Source organism: Bos taurus, chromosome 19 (genome assembly GCF_002263795.3).
Source record: "Bos taurus isolate L1 Dominette 01449 registration number 42190680 breed Hereford chromosome 19, ARS-UCD2.0, whole genome shotgun sequence".
NCBI classification, from domain to species: domain Eukaryota; kingdom Metazoa; phylum Chordata; class Mammalia; order Artiodactyla; family Bovidae; genus Bos; species Bos taurus.
In genome coordinates, this window is record NC_037346.1 from 30,539,058 (window position 1) to 30,562,419 (window position 23,362).

The following is a 23,362-nucleotide window of genomic DNA, read 5'->3' on the forward strand; positions in this document are numbered from 1 at the left end:
GGCAAGAATAAATGGAGCACCTTCCTAGGTGCTTCCATGAGGTCCTAGAAATAATCCCCCTCCTGTTTTGATTTCCAGGCCTGAGAATACCCCCAAATTAATTTGGCACAAGGATCTAATCTTTGAAATAAAGATTTTCCCTGTTCACAAAATCAGCCTTGAAATCAAGTGCTTTTGAGATTACATGTTCCTCACTGTCGGTCACAACAAACCTTAAATCAACTTTATATGCATTTCTGACCAAATTTCACTTGCAGGTTTACTGCTCCCAACCTACAGATGAAAACACTAAGGCCTGAGAAGTTCGAGTGGCTTTTCAAGGTCAAGCCTTTCAGCCATATCTTTCTAGAGCAAGTGAAACTTGTAGCAAAACTCCAACCCCTGTCTAGGCAGAGGCAGTAACAGCACATGCCGTGCCTGGCTTTCTGTCTGTGTTATTTCTTGGCAGAAAATACCACTTTGCTGTCAGGACGGTCAGCTGTAGTTAGAACAAGCTCATGGAACAAAGCAGTTTAATTAAAGAAAAAAATATATAGTTGGGTTACACTGCCATTCTCTTCAATCCAAGATGGAAATTAATTTATAATAACCTTATCTTTTATTCATGGCACTCTGCCTGTTTCAGAGCGTGTTGGCATCCTTATACATTTCAGTTAAATGTGAAATAATTGTGTGTTTTTGATGGGCTGCAGGTCAAAGTGCTGAGAGAACCTCGCTGAGTCTCGACTAACCATTCGGAGCAGTCTGGAACCACTGGGGCGTTTTTGGTTCCCTTCTCATGAATCATGATATTTAAAATTCCGAGGGCACCTAAAGGCTTCGAAATGGCCCTCTCAGTTCGCTCTGAGCCAGCCTCCATGAGTGGTCGGTGACAAAGAGAGCCCACGCGTTTTCCTCTGACAATGTGCCTCTCTCTTGCAGACCAATCTGACCGAGCTGAAGTCCTTCGGTTCCCCGCCGCCGGCGGTGAGCAATGTCAGCGCAGCGGTGATGGTGCTCATAGCCCCCAGGGGCAAGGTGCCCAAGGACCGCAGCTGGAAGGCCGCCAAGGTCACCATGGCCAAGGTGGACGGTTTCCTGGACTCCCTCGTCCACTTTGATAAGGAGAACATTCACGAGAACTGCCTCAAGGCCATCAGGCCATATCTGCAGGACCCCGAGTTCAATCCGGAGTTCGTGGCCACCAAGTCTTACGCAGCCGCAGGCCTCTGTTCTTGGGTCATAAACATCGTGAAGTTTCACGAGGTGTTCTGTGATGTGGAACCCAAGCGCCAAGCACTGAGCAGGGCCACCTCGGACCTCGCTGCTGCCCAGGAGAAGCTGGCGGCCGTTAAAGCCAAGATTGCTGTAAGTGACCCCCACCTGAAGCAAACAGCCCTCTCCCCCAGGCCCCAGCACCTCGGACCTGACTTTTAAAGAAAACCAAATTGTTATGTAAAATCTTAATTTTTCAATAGAGGAAACTTTTAAGTTTTCTTTCTCAAATACCGTGTAGTCCAAACAAGATAGACCCACCGGGCCATGGGTTTAAGCTTTGGTCCTAAAAGGTTTTTTTTCCATTTCCTCCAAAGAAAGAAAAGATGACAGATGGATACGTATAATAAATGAATGGTATTATCCATGGAACCAGCTGCTATCTTATTAGCCACAGGTGAATCTAATATTTTTGCACATCTGATAGTTAAGAACATAAGGTCAGAAAAGGGAGATTCTTTAACTTATGTTATTGAAGTATAGTTGATTTACAATGTTGTTATTTTCTGCTGTGTAAAGAGATTCAATTACACACACACACATATATATTCTTTCCATTATGGTTTGTCACAGGTTATTGACTATAGTTCCCTGTGCTGTGCAGTAGGACCTTATTGCTTATCCATCCTATAGATGATAGTTTGCATCTGCTAATCCCAAAACTCCCAGTCCATCCCTCCCCCACCTCTTCCCCCTTGGCAACCACAAGTCTGCTCTCCTGTTTGTGAGCCTGTTTTGTAGATAAGTTAAAAAATGGGAGACCCCTTTTCCTCTCTGAGACATAGTTTTTCCCCACCTTTCCCCACCTCGTGCATCAGGATCTTCCATTCTGCCCACTGTCCGCCCCCTCGCTCTGATTGCTGTGGACATGTGGGTCTGTGGGACGTGTTATGCCGCCTGCACTGCCTTATAGAAGTCTGTAAGAGCAGACTAGCGTGTTGTGGTTTGGGGTGGGGGTGGTCCCTTGGCCATAAATATATCATTATTAGCCTCTTATTGATATTTTTGTTGTATGTCCCTCACCCAGGATTGGGGGATGGAGGTGACCTTTGATTCACCCCTATTTGAGACAGATTCCCCTTGAACTTCACCTTTGCCATCAAAATGACATGTGTTCACGTTCAGTCTTGTCTGATGCTTCAGGACCCCATGGACTGTAGCCCGCTAGGCTTCTCTGTCCATGGGACACTCCAGGCAAGAATACTGGAGTAGGTTGCCATTTCCTCCTCCAGGGGATCTTCCCAAGCTAGGAATTAAACCTGCATCTCCTGCATCAGCAGGCAGATTCTTTAACACTGCGCCACCTGGGAAGCCATTACAAATGGGTATTGCCAACATGAGAGGTGGAAATCAGAATCCTGCGGAATGACACGGCAGCTAAAACCCCTTCCAATCCATGCTGCGCTGTTCACCAGTGGGTGACATATAGAAAGGGCTTTCAAGTGCCCAAACTTCAGCTTCCTGACATAAAATGGACACAGTAATAGCTCCAAAATCACTGCAGATGGTGACTGCAGCCATGAAATTAAAAGACACTTACTCCTTGGAAGAAAAGTTATGACCAACCTAGATAGCATATTGAAAAGCAGAGACATTACTTTGCCAACAAAGGTCCATCTAGTCAAGGCTATGGTTTTTCCAGTGGTCATGTATGGATGTGAGAGTTGGACTGTGAAGAAAGCTGAGTGCCAAAGAATTGATGCTTTTGAACTGTGGTGTTGGAGAAGACTCTTGAGAGTCCCTTGGACTGCAAGGAGATCCAACCAGTCCATTCTGAAGGAGATCAGGCCTGGGTGTTCTTTGGAAGAATGATGCTAAAGCTGAAACTCCAGTACTTTGGCCACCTCATGCGAAGAGTTGACTCATTGGAAAAGACTCTGATGCTGGGAGGGATTGGGGGCAGGAGGAGAAGGGGACGACAGAGGATGAGATGGCTGGATGACATCAGCAACTCGATGGACGTGAGTCTGAGTGAACTCCAGGAGTTGGTGATGGACAGGGAGGCCTGGCATGCTGCAATTCATGGGGTGGCAAAGAGTTGGACACGACTGAGTGACTGAACTGAACTGAACTGAATAGCCCCCACTTTGTGAGTTTGCCGTGAGGATCAAAGGAGAGAAGCAGGTAGAACAGAAGCCCAGAGCGCAGCCCACAGGAACACAGGGAGCTGCTGCCACCACCAGGGTTCCTGTGACTCCTGACCCCTGCATTACCTCCACCTGCTTCTCCATCAGCTGCATGTGTCATCATGTCTGTGTTCACGCCCTGGTCACCACCAAGGTCAAGCTCAAGCTGAAACTTTCCCTGGATCTTTCATTTCTACATGTGCATTCTAGGCAGATAAAATTCTTACTGCACATTTCTCATGATGATAAAAAGGGTTTTACAAATTATGAAAAGCAAGATTGCAGACTTGCTTCATGCTTCAAGTTTCACAGCATTATTGATCCATAGATTAAATTCCTCAGCTAAAGACCCCAGTTCAAAGATCCTTGCAACCAGACTGTCTATAAAAAAGAGATGCTTTGGCAAAGCAAAGAATCTCCCAGTATGTTTGCTTTATAAAACCCGGATATTCACGGGCCAGATTACTGATAATCAACCTCCCAACGGCCCTCTTGAAAGAACACCAAGAGCAAAACACTCTACCACCCTGTTGACTGCTTCTAGGGGGGAAAAGACCTTCTGATCATTTTCATATTCAGTTGCTCTCAGAAAAGTGTTACAGGAACTACATTTTCAAAGCTCTCCCTCTCTTACTCAAGTTATTTTAACGAAAGGAACATTTGGTGCGAAGGGAATGTTTTCAAAATGTTTATACCTATTCAGTTAGCCAACACGCACATGATGGGCTCATTCAACCTGTGAAAGCAATCAGAATATTTTTAAAATACTTGGCTACCTTAGGAAGGCACTTCTCTTCTGCCAAAATATTTTTTGAAATTCAAAAGATGCCTTCTCGCTTTGAACAACCTCCTCTCCATCCTTGCTCATCCACATGCCTATCAACATAGGCATGACACTCACCTACTAATAACAGGAGGGTGGACTGATACCCATTGCACATATGGACGCCCACCCAGGCAGGAAAGTGCCTCCCTCTGTGTCACTGAGGCCACAGCCAGCCCTCTCCAGTTGCATCCCCCTTCACCAAGAAGAGGATGCCTGTTTTTAGGATTTTAGCATAATTCCAAGTAAAGAATTTTTTAATCATAGTATAGTTTCTTTATAATGTTGTATTTGTTTCTGCTGTACCAAGAATTTTATACTCATGATGCATAAAGCAAAAAAAAAAAAAAGGCATCTTTCAGAACACATTCTACAAGGTAATTTCAATTTGATTATATATATAATTAAAATCCCTGGAGGAGGAAATTGCAACCCACTCCAGTATTCTTGCCTGGAGAATCCCATGGACAGGGGAGCCTGGCAGGCTACAGTTCATGCGGTTGCGAAGAGTCAGACACAAATTAGCAACTACACAGATAATTAAAATACACACCAATATGAATAGTGGTGGTTATCTCCAAGTAGTAGATTTTGGATGTTTTTTTTTTTTATCTGTATTTTCTTTTTTTCTGTCACAAACACATATGAACTTGGCAGATTAAAAAAATAATAGCAGTAAAAACAAGGAAGGCATCTTCACCAGGCCTTTACTCACTCATTAAGTAAAATAACAGAGAGCAGAGAAGAGCTTCGAGTGAGTAATGACAGTCTCCTGACCTTTTCATTCTTTTGTCTGTTTCTACTGATTGTTGAGCCATAAAGAAAGCTGAGTGCCAAAGAATTGATGCTTTTGAACTGTGGTGTTGGAGAAGACTCTCGAGAGTTCCTTGGATTGCAAGGAGATCAGACCAGTCCATCCTAAAGGAAATCAGTCCTAAATATTCATTGGAAGGACTGATGCTGAAGCTGAAGCTCCAATATTTTGGCCAGCTAATGCTCATTGGAAGAACTGACTCGTTGGAAAAGACCTGATGCTGGGAAAGATCGAAGGCAGGAGGAGAAGGGGATGAGAGAATGAGATGGTTGGATGGCATCACCGACTCAATGGACATGAGTCTGAGTAAGCTTGAGGAGACAGTGGAGGACAGGGAAGCCTGGAGTGCTGCAGTCCATGGGGTTACCAAGAGTTGGACATGACTGAGCAACTGAACTGAACTGAACTGAGCTGAACTGATTGTTGATGCCACTCAGAGCTTGCAACCCAATGGCTTAAATGTCTTTTATCTGTCCTGCACGTACTGCTTGGAAATGATTTAACTGGTGGCCAGTATTTAAAACTAAAAAACCTGATTTCTGGCCAGTCTTATAACAATCACAAGATTCCTGAATATCACTGACTGACTCTGGCCTTAAGCAGTGGCTTCCCACTCGAGCAGGCAGTTTTGCTGCATTTTGTCACAGTCCCCACCGGCCCCTATTTCTTTTAACATTAGACTCATCTGGCTAGTTTGCGCCGTCTTCCTGTTCTGCGCATCTGAATTTCTGAGCCCTGTCTAAGTGCTGTGCCGCATCCATTTGTCATGTATCTTCTTTAGACAGTTGACTTTCTGCTCCAGGAGGCTGGACAGCAATCATCTCCTAGCTCATCACGGTGACTCTGTTTCGCCGAAGTGACCTCAATTCCTTGTTCAATCACACAGAGGCCGCTTCCTTGGAGCTCTCGTGTTCACGATGGACTTAGTGCCCTTGCCTTTAGCTCACGCGCCTCCCTCCTACCTCCCACTTCCCTTATCATTACTTACCGTTATTTGGTTTTTGAATCACCAACACTGAAAATCCCTACATTGTAACCAAATCAGTTGTCCCAGGCGCTCCCCATTGACTGATTCAAAAAACTGAAAGGACAGTAAATTATATTTATATTCTATGAATCTCTCTATATTGTTCATAGCAGATCAAAGTACAATTACATTTCCTTTTTAAAATACCTTTCCCCCTGGAATTTCTACTTTCTCCTTTTCTCTCTCTCTTTCAATTAGTTCCTTTGGGGGGAAAAAAAAAAAAACCTCTCTAGGTACTTCCCTGGTGGTCAGTGGTTAAGACTTCACTTTCCAACGCAGAGTGTACAGGTTCAATTCCTGGTCAGAGAGCTAAGATCTCACATGCCTTGTGGCCAAAAGAAAAAAAAACAACATTTTTTTTAAAAGAAATATGGTAACAAATTGAATAAAGAATTTTAAAAAATGGTTCACATTTAAAAAATCTTAAAAAAAAAAAATTAAATCTCCATCCACTCCAGTGTTCTACTGAGCCTGCCTTTGTTCCCAAGACCTTTCTCTCTTGTTTCCAACTCAAAGCTCTAGTGATGAAGAGTAATCACATTCACTGCTCTCTCGGGCTCACTCCAAAGACTTCTGGTCCCCATGGCTTCTTTCTTGATTTCTTCTCTTGTTTTGCTTTGGCTCATTCTTAAATAACTTTTTCAGAAATGTTACATAAGAGATAAATTATCTAATATTCTGGTCTGGACATATCTTTTTGTTTCTAAACTGAATTGACAGTTTCACTGAGTTTTAAATTCTGATGCTAATATTTTCCTCTTAGAACACTGAGTTCTTTATCTTTTGGTCTGGTGAGAAGTCTGATGAACAGTCAGGGTCCCATTCCTTTGTGGGTGCACTGTGTTTCTGCCTTTCTGGAAGTCTTTCGATTTTTTTTTCTTTATTCTTGGTGTCTGAAATGTTACATTGATGTACTTAGCTGTCATTCTTTTTTTATTCTTTGTGCTTGGCCTGTAGAGACTTATTTTCTTCGGTTCCACAAGATGCTTTGTAGTTTCTCTTCTGTTTCTTTTTTAACCTTATTTCCTGGAATGCATATTGATTAGATATCAGAACTTCTCAAAGTAAAAGAAAGTGAAAGTCGCTTCAGTTGTGTCCAGCTCTGCGACCCCGTGGACTGTAGCCCACCAGACTCCTCTGTCCATGGATTCTTCAGGCAAGAATACTGGAATGAGTAGCCATTCCCTTCTGCAGGGAATCTTCCCAACCCAAGGATAAAACTCAGATCAAATCTGCATTACAGGCAGATTCTTAACAGTCTGAGCCACCAGGGAAGCCCATCGAAACTTCTGACGGGTCCTCTACTTTCTTTTATTTTTTTTCACTTTATGTTTTCTTACACTGTCTAGATTTCCTCCAGTTCATGTTTTAATCCTTCCCTTGAATTTATTCCCTTGTGGCTCAATCGGTAAAGAGTCTGGCTGCAATGTGGGAGACCCAGGTTCAGTCCCTGGGTTGGGAAGATCCCCTGGAGAAGGAAAGGGCAACCCATTCCAGTATTCCTGCCTGGAGAATTCCATGGACCGAGGAGCTTGGCAGGCTACAGTTCATGGGGTCACAAAGAGTCAGACATGACTGAACGACTTTCACTCATGATCATGTTAGAGAAGTCTTGGGAAGAAGAGGAGGCAGAAGAATGTGGCCAGCCTGCCACCGTTAACTGGATGCCTCACCACCTCCTGGTTAAGCTGCTTGGCTGTATAAGTCTGGCTCTTCATTTCTTCCTCTTGTGACTTGGTGATGATGGACAGAGCAGCCTGAAGCCCTACTATGACACAGATGTGAGACTTATCTGGAGGTGTCTTCTATGCAACTAGGTGGCTTTGCGGATGCAAACAGGCGTGGTAGGGGCAACAAAGACCGTGCACTTACATTCTAAATTCTTAATGCATTTAGAAAAACTGAGAACCATGTCTTTTAAAAAAATGTTCCTCTATTTTGGGATAATTGGAGAGAATGGAGGAGGTTAGGTGAAGTTGTCTTATACTCCTGAGACCTTGAAACAAGGAGAGGACCCAGGTTGCAGACCAACTCCAACCTGCAAACCAACTGCAGCAGACAGTCTGGCTCCTCCCTGCACCCCCACCCCCAATCCTGGGATCCTTCTGTCCATTTCCAGGCCTCCCCAGGCTCCAGTGAGCTTTTGCTTCTAAAAGCAAAGCAGCGCTTTCACTTTTTTCTCAGAGTACTGGAACCCATTTTCCCCAGTACAGAGAGAGACAGAACTTAAGTCTCTCTCTCCTGGTCCATTCCCTGGATCAAGAAAATCCCTTGGAGAACCCACTCCAGTATTCTTGCCTGGGAAAGTCCATAGACAGAGGAGTCTGGTGGGCTGCAGTCCCTGGGGTCACAAAGAGTCAGACACAACTTAGCAACTAACATTTCATTTCATTTCTCCTGGTCCATCACCCCCTCCTGTTCCTGGACCATTGACTGGGTGAGGGACGTGAAAGCTGGGTTCTCTCTCTTGGATCAGGACCCTTTGGACTCCCACGGGGATCTGCCTGAGAGCCCCCCAGCTTGCCTTCCTTCCCTTCCCTGCCCATTTCCCCAGTCCCTCACAGCTTCTTCCAGGGAGCACAGGGCTTCTTTAAAAATGCCCTGCACGTGGACCCTTGTCTCTGAAGCACTGGAATTACTGACAGACCTTGCATTCCTTCCTCAACAGCACCTTAATGAGAACCTGGCCAAACTCACAGCTAAGTTTGAGAAAGCAACAACCGACAAACTCAAATGTCAGCAAGAAGCTGAAGCGACCGCAGGCACCATCTCCCTTGCAAACCGCCTGGTAAGTGTGAACCTCCAGGGACGGGGTGGGGGAAGAAGGGGGATTTAATTACACAAGCTGAGCTTGTTGGTGCCTCAGAGGTACATAGTAGATGAACACAGCTGAGCCCCACTTTGACAAGAGTGGCAAGAAATATTAAAATGCTCCAGGCTGTAGAGGCTGACTCCTGGGGAAAGTATGAATGCATACCCTGATCTAGTCAAAGGAGATTTCCTACAGGGATGGTTGGGAGGAAGGGGTGTGGGATCCATCAGGCAGCTTTCAGGAGGCATGACATGCTTACCTGTACCTGCAACGGCTATGGGAATCATTGAAGACAAAACTAGCCTTTGATAGGCAAACCCAGGCATTCTTCCCTGTGGGGCGTTTGATAACAAGGGTGTGGACAGGATGAGGCGCTGAGACAGAAGCAGAAAGGAGCCAGACAGCTGACTCGGAGCATGGCCACCCATGACCTTGGTCTGTCCAGCAGGGTAGTCACCTACATGGCCACTCAGGGCTCCAAGAGCAAGTGTCCCAAGGACAGAAAGTAGAAGGTCCCATTCTCTTAAGGCCTGGGACCAAAAGCCAGCACAGCATCCTTCCTTGCATTCTACTAGTCAAAGCAGTGTCAGATCCGGGGAGAGGGACCACAGGCCCCAGCCCCTGACAAGAAGAGAATCACAGGATTTGTAGCCATTTTCATCCCCTGTGGCTTACATTTCTCATCATGAATCATCAGCTCAGAGCCTGCAAAGCAGTGCCCACTGGACATGATATCTCTTTATGGAGGGCCCTTACAGCACCTCCCTCACCAGTGAAGGGAAGTGGAATCAATCCCTTTTCATACACGTTTATTCCAGCCACCATTTATGTATATAACAAAGCCAGGTTTCCCAGTTCAGGGACAGTTGAGTCATAACCGTCACTGAACCAGCCGCACTCCAGTGATGGGAGGTGAAACCTCAGGTGTGTCTGAGCCCTTGTGTGTTGAATCTGCTGCTGCACAGCTCTGAGACCCCCAACCTCACTGAATGGTGGGGTGTAGAGGCAGCTCCTCCACAGACGAGCGGGAGGCAGTCAGGACCTCCCTGCCGGCCTGTCATCTGTTCACTCCCCTGCCTGGTTCCCAGAATTTCCCTTGGCCTCTCTCTGCCCGGTTGGAGACTTTTCTGCATTGGTCCTCATAGGAGGTGAGGTGGGGCTCTGCTCTAAGACTCAGGACAGATGGTCTCTGAAGCCCCCCGACTTCCACTGACCTTGGGGTTCTGACGAGATGCTGGGACTTTCTGATCTTTATCTGTGTGATCTAAGACGGGGTGAGGATGGGCAGGTGGGGTAAGTCCCTCAAGTCCGTCAGCTCTGATGTCCTTGGATGTCATCTTTCGAGGAAGAAAAGGCGACCAGTCATCACACCAGAGCACAGAGGGCTTCCCGGGTGACTCAAGCGGTAAAGAATCTGCCTGCAATGCAGGGGATCTGGATTCGATCCCTGGGTCAGGAAGATCCCCTGGAGAAGGAAATGGCAACCCACTCCAGTATTCTTGCTGGAGAATCCCATGGACAGAGGAGCCTGCTGGGCTACAGTCCATGGGGTTGCAAAGAGTCAGACCCGACTGAACATGCATGCGTGTGCATAGCACAGAAGCCAAGCTTCACCGAACAGCTCGCCTCACAGTCCTCCCATAGGGAGACCGTCTCTCTTCCAGAGAGGGTGCCTCTGACGTGGGCCGGCAGAGTCAAGCCCTGCTCTGCAGTCTTGGGACTTTGCTTCTGTGTATCTGTGGCTTAATGACCATGCCCATCCTGGCCTCTGTGAGTGATTTATAGTGCAATTGATTTTCTTTGATTTTCGTATCTTCAGCATTTGAAGAGAAGGGAAAGGTGCATGATTTTATGCTATGTTTTGAGTACCATACATGACCCCAAGTGATGATCTCACACAGTCACACTAAGTTCTCTTCATGGCCCTTCAAGGCAGGCATGTTCATCTCTATGCCTGTCGAGGGCAGAGCCCCGAAGGCTGCATTCAGACCCTGTCTCTCCACAGCCCAGCAGGTTCACGGCAGAGAACTCAGGGGCTCATTTGCTGCAGTGTTTGCTGCGGCCGGTGCAAACCCGCATTGATCACAAGGGCCACACAGATGATGTCCCGAGTCCCCTGCTGGGAAACGTGTGCTGTGCATTCTCTGTGGCTGAATCGTGGCCTGTGGTATGACGTGCCTTCTCCCCCTCTCTGCTCTTCCAAATGGCAGGTGGGAGGCCTGGCCTCTGAAAACGTGAGATGGGCAGAAGCTGTGCAGAACCTCAAGCAACAGGAAAGGAAATTATGTGGAGACATTTTACTCACTGCAGCTTCCATCTCGTACCTGGGCTTCTTTACAAAGCGGTACCGCCAGAGCCTCCTAGACGCGGCGTGGAGGCCCTACCTGAGCCAGCTGCAGGTGTGTCTGGCCCACGTCACTCGTGAGCTCACGTGACAGTAGCAATACAAATCTTCTAGTCCCTTCCTGCGTTCTTCCTCCCGTCACCTCCAGAGCATCCCCTAGTGACCTCCGGGATCCAGGACGGAGACCTGGGCACCCATGTCCTTCCACACTTCCATGTACCGCCATGCACTGCCCTCCAGGTCACCTGGGGACAGCACCTGTCCTCCTTCTGGGGTCTGCGTGGGAACTCTGGCCCACCACCTCCATGCTGTCTCCTGACTGTTCTCAAAACTGTTAAACCCACGAGGCACCAAACACATCCTGTATTTCCCTCCAACCTTCCTGCTCTTGTGCCAAACTTAATAGCAGCAGTGGAGGGCACACCTCCTTCCCCAAATGCTGCCCCCCTGGTTACTGTGCCCCGAGCACCACGTCTGTGTCTGTGACCTACAGACACCCCTATGAAGGCAGTTCATCGGCTTTGGTCAAACGTCCTCAGCTCTCAGTGTGAGTAGGTGGCTCACGCTGACATGACCTGATGGGGAAATGCCAGTTTCCAACCGAAGAGGACTCAGGGTGTGTTGCCCCTCGACACTCTCACAGCGCTCATGGTCCTCAACCCACAAGCACTTGCCAAGTCTTCATCCTGTCCTACATGCCACTGGCGGGAGGCACAGAAGACAGTCCGTACCAGGGTGTCGGCGGGACAGTCTTAGTCCCGCAGTCAAGACGAGAGTCATAAGAAGCAGCTGCCTGAGAGTTAGCACAGAAGAATCACCACGTACAGTTAGGGTTGTGTTCCAGAATGCATTTATAGGTGTCTCCTTGGAACACAAAGCCCAGACCGTCTAGTGATGGTTGGCTTCTCAGATCAGCTCATAAAATCCCACCCACCTGATAATTTGCTGAACAGTAGTTTAAAAACTCTTATAGTGCATTTCCCTGGTGGTCCAGTCGTTAAGACTCTGTGCTTCCAAGGCAGGGGGCACAGGTTTGATCCCTTGTTGGGGAACTAAAATCCCACATGGCACATGGCACAGCCAAAAAATTGTTTAAATTTTTTTTAATTAAAAAAAAAAAACAGTTACAGTACTGGGAAATAAACAAAAAATTAAGCTGTTATTTATTCACTTTGAACACTTGTGGAAAGGAAATCGTTGAAAGGACAGCCATTAGCTGAACAAATGAAGGCAAGGAGCGCAATAGCAGGTTAATGAGGTGTTTTCTGGCTCTGCTTTGGGGACTCAAGTATTTTTGTGCCATGGACCCTTTTGGCAGTCTGATAAAACCGATGCATTCCTTCTCACAGTAATGTTTTGTAGTATGTAAAATGGAATGAATACGATTACAAAGGAAAACGATTCTATTGAAATACATTTCTGATGCCAGGATAAGAACTTCCAGTGTCTGGTTTTCCCTTTGAGATCTGCTCGAAGGTATAGAATTGGCCGTTCGTACTCTTAGCAGATATAATTAAAGGGAAAGGAGAGGCTTTCCTGAGATAACTGGGAGGACAAACTGCAGAGAAGAGAAGGATGGAGAGGTTAATATTAATAACAGGGCACATATGTGAACCTCAAGAGTGTTCTGAAGCCAACACAAAAGGTCACATGTATTGCATAATTCCATTTATGTGAAACCTCCAGAATAGGCAAATCCACACAGACAGAGAGCAGATTAGAGGTTGTCAGACCTGGGGGTAGCCGGGAATGGGGAGTGACTGCTCGTAGAGGTGCAGTTTCCTTTTGGGGTGAAGAAAATGTTTTGGAAAGAGACAGAGCTGAGAGTTGCACAGCATTGTGAAAGACTAAATGCCGTTGATTTGTGCACTCTGAAATGGCTAAGGAATGTGACATTTACCCCAATTAAAAAAAAAAGTTTCTAATGAAAATGATTATTCTGAGAAGAATTAAATGAGCTGAAAGAGGTAAGCAGAAGAAAAGGTAGGGTTCCCAACAGGGACAGTGGACAGGTTTGCGGGACGAGGTCCTGCAAGCAGCCTTGTGTTGAGGGGGTTGGTCTGCAGCAGGAGAAAGGAGAGGGTCTGCAGTCCTTTGCGAGCTGGGCATTGGCAGCAAGTGGTGATGCCAGTGAGAGGAGAGGGTGATCGGTGTGCGCTCGTGTGGGGACTGGGACCGTGAAGCACAGAAATGCAACAGGAAATGACTCTGCTAACACGGGTAAGGAGGATGGAGACTGCTGTTAACATGCAAATGATACTTGGTTGCTCAGTCCTATCTGACTCTTTGCAACCCCATGGACTACAGCCTGCCAGGCTCCTCTGTCCATGAGATTATCCTGGTAAGAATACTGGAGTGGGTTGCCATTTCCTCCTCCAGGGGAATCTTTCTGACCCAGGGATCAAACTTGCATCTCCTATGGCTCCTGCACTGGCAGGCAGATTCTGTACCACTGAACCGAATCCACCTGCAGTGCAGGAGACAAAGAATACTCAGGTTTGATCCCTAGGTTGGGAAGATTCCCCTGGAAGAGGAAATGGCAACTCACTCCAGTATTCTTGCCTGAAAAATCCCTTGGACAAAGGAACCTGGTGGGCTAGTCCGAAGGGTTGCAAAGAGTCAGACATGACTGAGCAAACACACTTGGATTTGATCTGATTGATCTATGGTAGTCATTTGACTTAGAAAATATACCGAAGAACCTAGGATGACAAGGGTGGGATTTCTGCTGCTGTTCATCCCTCAAGAGAAAAGACTATCAGGACGCTGAGGAAACATGCTCCGCAATCACACAGCCAGGAAAACTCTCCTCAGGGGGATTTTGGTCTTGCTTTTTAGAGGAGTTCTGTCTTTTGAGTGAGCTGTGCCCCACCCCCTGCTTCCGTTCTGAGCGCCTGTGCCCTTTCTTTCCCACCAGGTTCCAATCCCGGTGACCCCCACCCTGGACCCCCTACGGATGCTGATGGATGATGCCGACGTGGCCACCTGGCAGAATGAGGGCCTCCCTGCAGACCGCATGTCCACGGAGAATGCCGCCATCCTCCTCAGCTGCGAGCGCTGGCCACTCATGGTGGACCCTCAGCTACAAGGCATCAAATGGATCAAGAACAAGTATGGTGAGGACCTCCGGGTCACCCAGATCGGCCAGAAGGGGTAGGTGTCTGCACACAGAAGTTCCCACTTTGCCAACTACGCAGAAGGGAAAAGTGTCATGAGCGGGTTTTAAATCACCGAAGATTGTTTCTACCCCGCTGGTCCCCCCAGGAGTTTTCTCCTGATTGTCCTCTCAATTTAAGAAACATCTCAGCAAGAGATGCTTGGGTGCCGAGTCTCTGCTTTTCTTTCTTTTTATTTTTGTTTTTATTGGAGTACAGCTAGTTTACAATGTTGAGTTAGTTTTAGGTGTATAGCAAAAGGAAACAGTTATGTCGTTGTTGTTTACTTGATAAGTCGTGTCTGACTCTTTGCGACCCCGTGGTCTATAGCCCTCCAGGCTCCTCTGACCATGGGATTTCCCAGGCAATAATCCTGGAGCGGTTTGCCATTTCCTTCTCTAGGGCATCTTCCTGATCCAGGGATCGAACTCGAGTCCCTGCATTGGTAGGTAGATTCTTTACCACTGAGTCACCAGGGAAGCCCGAATCAGTTTACTTATTTGAAGTTACCCAAATAAATAAACGAGCCCTATAATTCATCATTTTTTCCAGCACTCTCAACTTTTGGTCTGTGATATCCTTTAAGACTTCTTTCTGCATATCCATATTCAAATTATAGAAAATATTTTATTATCAACTAATGTAAATCCCTCCTGTTATTCTTCATCATCATTTATTTCTTAAACCATTCTTATATTCTTTTAGATTAACTTTAAGATTTTTGGTCAAGGTTTAAAAAATTATATTGTTATTTATTGTGTGAATTGAATCACATCAAACTTGTAAATCTATTTAGGTGAAATAATTTTTTATGTGCTTATTAAACTCTGCATAACATTGAAAAATTAAAAATAGCCTCAGTTCAGTTCGGTTCAGTCGCTCAATCGTGTCCGACTCTTTGCGACCCCATGAATTTCAGCACTCCAGGCCTCCCTGTCCACCACCAACTCCCAGAGTTCACTCAGACTCACATCCATCAAGTCGGTGATGCCATCCAGCCATCTCATCCTCTGTTGTCCCCTTTTCCTCCTGCCTCCAATCCCTCCCAGCCTCAGAGTCTTTTCCAATGAGTCAGCTCTTTGCATGAGGTGGCCAAAGTACTGGAGTTTCAGCTTTAACATCATTCCTTCCAAAGAACACCCAGGAAAAATAGCCTAGCTTTTGGTAATTGATTGTTAAGTAAATTAAGGTGTATCAATACATTCTAATACCCAGTCACATAAATATTGTTATAGAAGAATATTTAATGACATGGGAAAATATTTACAATACATTTGATGTACCAAACTCAGGTTGTAAATTAAATGAGCCACAGGGATAAAACAATAAATAAACATAAATACAAATGCAGACATAAATAAAAATATGAATAATATAAAATAAATAGAAATAGTAATAATAAACTTGAAAATATCATATATCCAGACATGAACATTCAACATCAGAATGTAAATGACACAAGGATTACAGTTAATTTCATGTTCTTTTTTGCATTTTGTTACTTTTCCCAAAAACATATCAGATCACATAAATACCATTTTTTTTAGCTTATCATAATATAGCTTTATTCACAAAACAAAATGGTAAGTTAGGCATACAAGAATCATATCTCTCAACTGAATAAGAACCCAGAAAACAATATTTCTGGAGGACAATGTAATGGTATGTGTCAAAAGTCTTCAAAATGTTTACCCCTTGACCCAACAGATTCTTTTATATGAATTTATCATAAGGAAAGATCAAACAAATGAACACAGATAAATTTTCATGATCTTTAGTGCAGGGCTATTTGGCAATAATCCAAATTTCCCAGAAAAAGGAAATAATTCCATTTTTTAAATTGGAAGATAATTGCTTCACAGTGTTGTGTTGGTTTCTGCCATACAACCACATGAATCAGCCATAAATATACATATGTCCCACTCTTGAACCTTCCTCCCAGCCCTCATCCCATCCCACCCGCCTAGTTTATCACAGAGCATCTGGTTGAGTTCCCTGTGTTATACAGCACCTTCCCGCTGGCTATCTATTTTACATATGGTAATGTAAATGTTTCAGTGCTGCTCTGTCAATTCCTCCCACCCGCCCCTTCCCCCACTGCATCCACAAGTCTGTCCTATACCTCTCCATCTCTATTCCTGCCCTGCAAATTAGTTCATCAGTACCATTTTTCTCAAGTCCATATATATGCATTAATATATGATATTAGTTTTTTCTCTCTCTGACTTGCTTCACTCAGTGTAACAGGCTCTTGGTTCATCCACCTCATTAGAACTGACACAAATGTGTTCCTTTTTATGGCTGAGTAATATTCCACTGTATAGATGTACCACAACTTCTTTATCTATTCATCTCTCGATGGGCAAGATCACATAAATGTCATTTTAAATAAACATGTGCGCCTGAAGTCATCCCAGAGAGCTGTGCCTCCAAGATGACGCCTGTGTTCCAGAGGCCACAGCCGCCTTGTTAAATTGCCTCAAATCCACAGCTTGCCACACTCTCACCTGCCCAACTCTCTCCTCAGCTACCTTCAGACAGTAGAGCGTGCTGTGGAAGCCGGGGACATGGTGCTGATTGAAAATCTGGAAGAGTCCATCGATCCTGTGCTAGGACCCCTGCTGGGGAGAGAAGTCATTAAGAAAGGACGGTGAGACCCAGCTGTCCTTCGGGCCTTCCAAGGGGCTGGTCAGTGGCCCCTGTAGAACCATGCACAGACCTGCTCTCCATAGAGCCTCCTCTCCCAGCTAGCTAGCTCTCCAAAAGCACCTCCTCATTCTTCTGAAAGAGGGACACCTAACTACCCTCCTGTCCTAGAGAAAGTTTCCTGAGGAACTTCCATCAGCCAACTCATTGGCCTGCTTCCCAACAACCACAGCACACTCCTCTGGAGGAACTTGAGGGAACATGATGGAAAAGCAGGCTGACTCTTTTTTTATATATAAATGTATTTATTTTTATATTTTGGCTGTGCTGGGTCTTGCTTGCTGCTTGAGCTTTCTCCAGTTGAAGTGAACGAGGGCTACTCTCTGCTCGTGCAGGCTTCTCACTGCGGGGGCTTCTCTTGCTGTAGAACATGGGCTCTAGGGCTTGCAGGCTTCAGGGGCTGCAGCTCCTGGGCTCAAGAGCACAGGCTCTAGAGTTGTGGCTCACAGGCTCGGTTGCTCCACGGCATGTGGGATCTTCCTGGATCAGGGATTAAACCCATGTCTCCTGCATTGGCAGGCTGATCCTTTACCACTGAGCCACCAGGGAAGCCCCAAGCTGAATTTTAACCACAAGGATTTCATCTAAGCCAGCTGTCTGAGTTCTGAGAACTCAAGTCTTTGTCGATTCGATGAGTACCTGTTGCTTTGGGTGCCAGTAGTTGATCAGGGCTTAGTAAGGGTCTAGGAGAAGGGGGAGGAAGAGAGAGACAGGGAAGGGCTACAGGCACTTAGGAGAGGGGGTGAGAGTTATCGGGAAGGACTGGTTGGACCCACTATTCAGACCTTAAGCCACCTTTGCATGTCCTTGTTTAGTCACTAAGTCACGTCCTACTCTTTGCGACCCCATGGGCCGTAACCTGCCAGGCTCCTCTGTCCATGGAATTTCCCAGGCAAGAATACTGGAATGGGTTGCCATTTCCTTCTCCAGGGGATCTTGCAGACCCGGGGATCAAACCCACGTCTCCTGCATTAGCAGGCAGATTCTTTACCACAGAGCCACCAGGGAAGAACCCTTGCATGTCTTTAGGAGGCACTTAATTACTTAACTAAGCATTTTCTCCCATAGAAGTAATGTTCCACCAATCACGAGACAATGTAAGCTCTACTGCTAGCCTGCAAACTCTTAAGGTGCCCCTTCCTGCAAGTGCTTTACTGCCATCTGCTGGAAGCATTTTATAATGCGCTCCCATGTACGTGCACCACTAAGTGGATAGCTCTCCCTCCAGCCTTACCTGAAAAAATAAACATAATGGCCATGGGGAGAAGGTCTGTCAGCCTCCACCCTGTTCCCTGCATGAAAGCTCAGTCTAGACATGCCCGTCCATCTGAGTATGGCAATATCATTTGCTGCTGCTGCTGCTAAGTCGCTTCAGTCATGTCCGACTCTGTACGACCCCATAGACGGCAGCCCACCAGGCTCCCCCGTCCCTGGGATTCTCCAGGCAAGAACACCGGAGTGGGTTGCCATTTCCTTCTCCAATGCATGAAAGTGAAAAGTGAAAGTGAAGTCGCTCAGTCGTGTCCGACTCTTCGCGACCCCATGGACTGCAGCCTACCAGGCTCCTCCGTCCATGGGATTTTCCAGGCAAGAGTACTGGAGTGGGGTGCCATTGCCTTCTCTGATCATTTGCTACGACCTTGCAAAAAATCCCACGCGGATTCTGTCCCTAACCAAAGCTCCCAGGAAGGCACCCACCTTTACACGAGCCTCTTTGTTCCAGGTTCATTAAAATCGGAGACAAAGAGTGTGAGTATAACCCCAGGTTCCGGCTCATCCTTCACACCAAGCTGGCCAACCCTCACTACCAACCGGAGCTGCAAGCTCAGGCCACCCTGATCAATTTCACCGTGACCAGGGAAGGCCTGGAGGACCAGCTGCTGGCCGCAGTGGTCAGCATGGAGAGACCCGATCTGGAGCAGCTGAAGGTACGTGAGGCGCCCACCCACCAAAGGAGGGAGGAGGAAGATGCTCTGCCACCCGACTCTGCCATGCGCCCTCCTCTGGGTGTGGGGGTGGGGGGGTGTTCCTTCAGAAATTGAGCCATGTGGTTCTTCTGGAGCTCGGAGGAGCGCCCACCCAGCAAGGGAGGGAGGAGGGAGACGCTCTGCCACCCGACTCTGCCGTGCACCCTCCTCTGGGTGTGGGGGTAGGGGTTGTTCCTTCAGAAGTTGAGCCGTGTGGTTCTTCTGGAGCTCAGAGGAGCACCAACACCATGCTCCTAGAACAACATCATGTTCCTGAAACAACACTAGTTCCCTGGAACATCCCTTGGGAAGCAGAAGGTAGAGCAGGCTGAAGACCAGGAAGCGGAAGGCAGCTGGGAGAAACCGCAGTCCCGTCCAAGACACTTTTGAACCTCTCATCACAAGTGTTCATGTGTCTATGTCCAGAACTAAATGGGATTCATTCCTGCAGGGGCAATAGAAATAGATTCAGCCATGTTAGGGGAACATCTCAGCTTGAGCTGCCATCACAAAATACCAGAGGCTGAGTGGCTGGGACAACAGATATTTATTTTGTCACAGTCTGGAAGCTGGAAGACAGTGTTCAGGGTCCAGTTTCTGGCGATACCTCTCTTCCTGGCTTGTAGGTGGCTGCCGTCTCACTGTGCATTCACAGACCTCTTCCTTGTGTCCATACAGAGAGAGCAAGCTCTCTGGTGTCTCTGCTTATACGGGCAATGATCCCACCACAGGGACCCCATCCTCCTGACTTCATTTAACCTTACTTACCTCCTTCTCTAGTTACACCCATCTCCAATACAGTCGTGTGGTGGTAGAGGGGCAGGGGCTTAGGGCTTCAACATATGAATTGGGAGGGAACACAGTTTTGTGTAGAGCGAGTACTGTTCTTTTTCCCATCTCCTTAAATATGACTGGATTGTAATAGCAGGGGAATATTAGAGAGCCAGGGGGCTGATTTAAATTGGGAAGTTCAGAAAAAGATTCTATAAGCAGGTGCATAAGCCTTTGGCATGGAGCACTCCCAGAAGAGTCAAGAGTGAATCCTGGTTATAAAGCCAGATTGAGGCATGTGGGTTTTCTTTAAGCTTTTTACTTTGCATTGAAGTATAACTGATGAGGGCTTCCTTGGTGGCTCAGATGATAAAGAATGTGCCTGCAATGCAGGGAACCCAGGTTCAAACCCTGGGTCAGAAAGATCCCTTAGAGAAAGGAATAGTAACCCACTCCAATATTCTTGCCTGGAGAATCCCATGAACAGAGGAGCCTGGCAGGCTACAGTCCACTGGGTCACCAAGAGTCAGACATGACTGAGCAACCAACACTTTTACTTTTCACAAAGGAGAGCTATTCCTTTTGAGGACAGTAGAGTTATGACAGAGAAGTAAAACTTGACCCCATCCTCTAGCTATTCCCTAAAATAACTTCCATTTAATGACTAGACCATGTCCCAGCATTCTGCTAAGCCTTGCACAGCACTGCTATGTGTAGGGCCAGGTTTAACCCAGCTAAGGTTACTGTGAAAGGGGAATTCAGCCCAAGATCACATGATTAGTAACTGCTGCAGTTGGGGTTCAAGTCCTCAGCTGATTTGACGTGCTCGTGGTCCTGAGCACTCCTCTGTTCCACCTCCAGTTTGCTAAGGGCAGGGGCCCCATAACCCTCTGTCTATTCAGACCTACCGGAGAACAGGATGCTCTGGGCTCCTGTACCTGACTCTCCCTTATGTGATACTGCAGTCAGAGCTCACAAAGCAGCAGAATGGGTTCAAAATCACCCTCAAAACATTGGAAGACAACCTGCTGTCTCGCCTCTCCTCGGCCTCCGGGAACTTCCTGGGAGAAACGGCCCTGGTGGAGAACCTTGAGATCACCAAGCAGACTGCCGCGGAAGTTGAGAAAAAGGTAAGACCCGGCAGCCTGGGCTGGGGTGGGTGGGGGCGGGCAGAGGCCCTCCTCCTTGTCCCTGAGTCCACTGTCCAGGGACAAATGTCAGAGTAAGAGATGGCTGATCCATCTTCCTGAGATTCTCCTGGAAAGTAGAGCTCGGCAGGATTCCTGAAATGAGCACCTCACTGCCTGCATGACAGAGCCCTCACTCCCTATAAAATGCTGTTGACAACTCTACTCTGCAGAAGTTTGACTGGCACTTAGATCTGTTCAGGAAATAGTGGCTCAAACTGAGTACCTTAGTGAGTCCATGGAGTTGCCCTGAAGCTAAGGAATCACGCTGGTATACAAGTACATGGCTGCACCCCCAGAAAACCCACAACCTGCAAAAACCTCACAAGTCTGATTTCAATGAGAAACTTTCAGTGATGTCCCAGTAAACTGAGCTCTCAAAAAAAAATTTTTTTTTTTAAATTATCATCCTGCAAAATTACTTAGCATATGTTTCCTTCCTTTAAGGGCGTGGAAAGGAAAGTGGAAATTAAGGAAACCCTTCCTGATGGTCTCTATGTGTGTGTGTGTGTATGTGTTAATCCCTCAGTCGTGTCCAACTCTTTGTGATGCAAGGATTGCAGTCCGCCAGGCTCCTCGGTCCATGAGATTTCCCAGGCAAGAACTGGAGTGGGTAGCCATTCCCTTTTGCAGGGCATCTTCCCAACCCAGGGATCGAACCCAGGTCTCCTGCATTGCAGGCAAATATTCTTTACCATCTGAGTCACCAGGGAAGCCCAACAGTCTCTATACAGTCTGTGAAACCATGAGTCAAGCTCCTCTGCTGAGAGTGAGGGTGTGGTGTTGAGATAGGGGGCCTAGGGAGAGGAGTGAAGGTTTTCGATAGCTGTTGGGGGAGGCAGGAATGAAAGGGTCACAGGTTAGTGGATAGCATGAAGGACCCAGGGACATGAAAAATATCAGTCAGTGAAAACACCAATCTGAGCAACTATGTGATTTCTATTCAGTTCCACTCTCTTCTGAGAATCTTTGTCTTTTAACTACTAGTTTAACCAAGTTTTACATTTTTAAACATTACTGATACAATTGGATTTCTTTCTGCTATCTTGATTTATACTTTCTATTAACAATCCTTTTGTTTCTTTTTTCTTTCTTGATTTTTCTTTATCCTCCTTTTTTGTCCATTGCTAGTTTTAAAGTTATTTACTGTTTATTTTATTGATTAATCTTAATTTTTCATCAATATATGAAAAATGTATTTCATTTCATATGTGACTTAACAATATATATATTGACTTAACACAGTCTGAAATTAAGCACTATATCTAGCCTCTTTCAAAACATGATAAGGATACTAGAAACTTTGATTATTCTTTTCCATCTTCCGTTATTGTTTTATAGCATTTCGCTTCTACCTTGCTTTCATCTGCTACTTCCAAACTGGTCATGTTTTTTATAGTCTTTGTTATTTAAATTGACTGTACATTTAAGAAATTCTTGCATCTCACTCACTTCTTTTGGGTTCAATTTTCTTCTAATCAAAGAAAATAATTACTTGTTCAAGGGCCTGTGGATAGTAAGTTTTCTTTGACATTGACTGCTTCTTCAAAGTAAAACCTCTGGTCTTTAATCAACTTTGGAAAATTCCTAACCATTATGGCTCAAACATTGCTTCTCCCCTGTTCTGTCTGTTCTCTACTTATTTCTGTTACATACATTTTGAATCTTTTTATTTTATCTGCCAGGTCTAAGAACTTCTTTTACATATTTTCTAACTTTCTTTCTCTCTGAGCTGCTTTTTAAACGGTTTCCTCATATTTATTTGTTAGTTTGCTTATTCTCTTTCAACTCAAGTTCATTATTTAACCAGTGTACTGAGTTTCCTATTTAAATAGCTGTATTCTTGTCTTTGGAAGTTCTATTTAGTTCTTTTTCAGATAATGTCTGTTCTTTTTTATAATGTTCTGATTTTATACGTTCTTTTATCTCTACTGCTTTTAAACAGAATTAGTTAATGAGGTAGGTAGGTAGTCACTCAGTCGTGTCCAACTCTTTGTGACCCCATGGACTGTAGCCCACCAGGCTCCTCTGTCCATGAGATTCTCCAGGTAAGAGTACTGGCGGAGGTTACCATGTCCTTCTCTGGGGATCTTCCAGACCCAGGTATCGAACTCACATCTTCCACATTGCAGGCAGATTCTTTACCATCTGAGCCACTAGTGAAGCCCTAGTTAATCGTAGATCAATCATCTTCAGCTCTTGGGATGCTAATCCTTCTGCGAATTTTGAGAGGGCGTTCTTCTAATTATCCCGATAGGTAACACTTCCTCTTGAGCTTTGTAGTTGTTTATTGTGAGCTCATCTTCAGTAGGGTTTGTTTTTTCCTGTGGGCTTTGCATGAATTCTCAGCAGTTTCACTCTATCCTGGAGTATAAG

At 46.0% G+C, this 23,362-nt stretch overlaps 1 protein-coding gene across 10 annotated transcripts in view; it reads left to right on the top strand.

Annotated features, from left to right (window-relative positions):
- The window catches only part of DNAH9 (dynein axonemal heavy chain 9), a 290,463-nt gene that overhangs the window by 210,465 nt on the left and 56,636 nt on the right, over positions 1-23,362 (top strand). For 9 of the 10 annotated variants that reach the window (XR_009491586.1, XR_009491587.1, XM_024980551.2 and 6 more), the window contains 7 exon segments: positions 922-1,347; positions 8,713-8,832; positions 11,067-11,255; positions 14,118-14,353; positions 16,883-17,005; positions 18,785-18,989; positions 20,765-20,929. Coding sequence is in view for 8 of the 10 variants with exons in the window: in XM_024980551.2 (XP_024836319.1) it covers positions 922-1,347; positions 8,713-8,832; positions 11,067-11,255; positions 14,118-14,353; positions 16,883-17,005; positions 18,785-18,989; positions 20,765-20,929 (1,464 nt within the window). In the remaining 2 variants the exon portion in view is untranslated. 10 annotated transcript variants of the gene reach the window in all.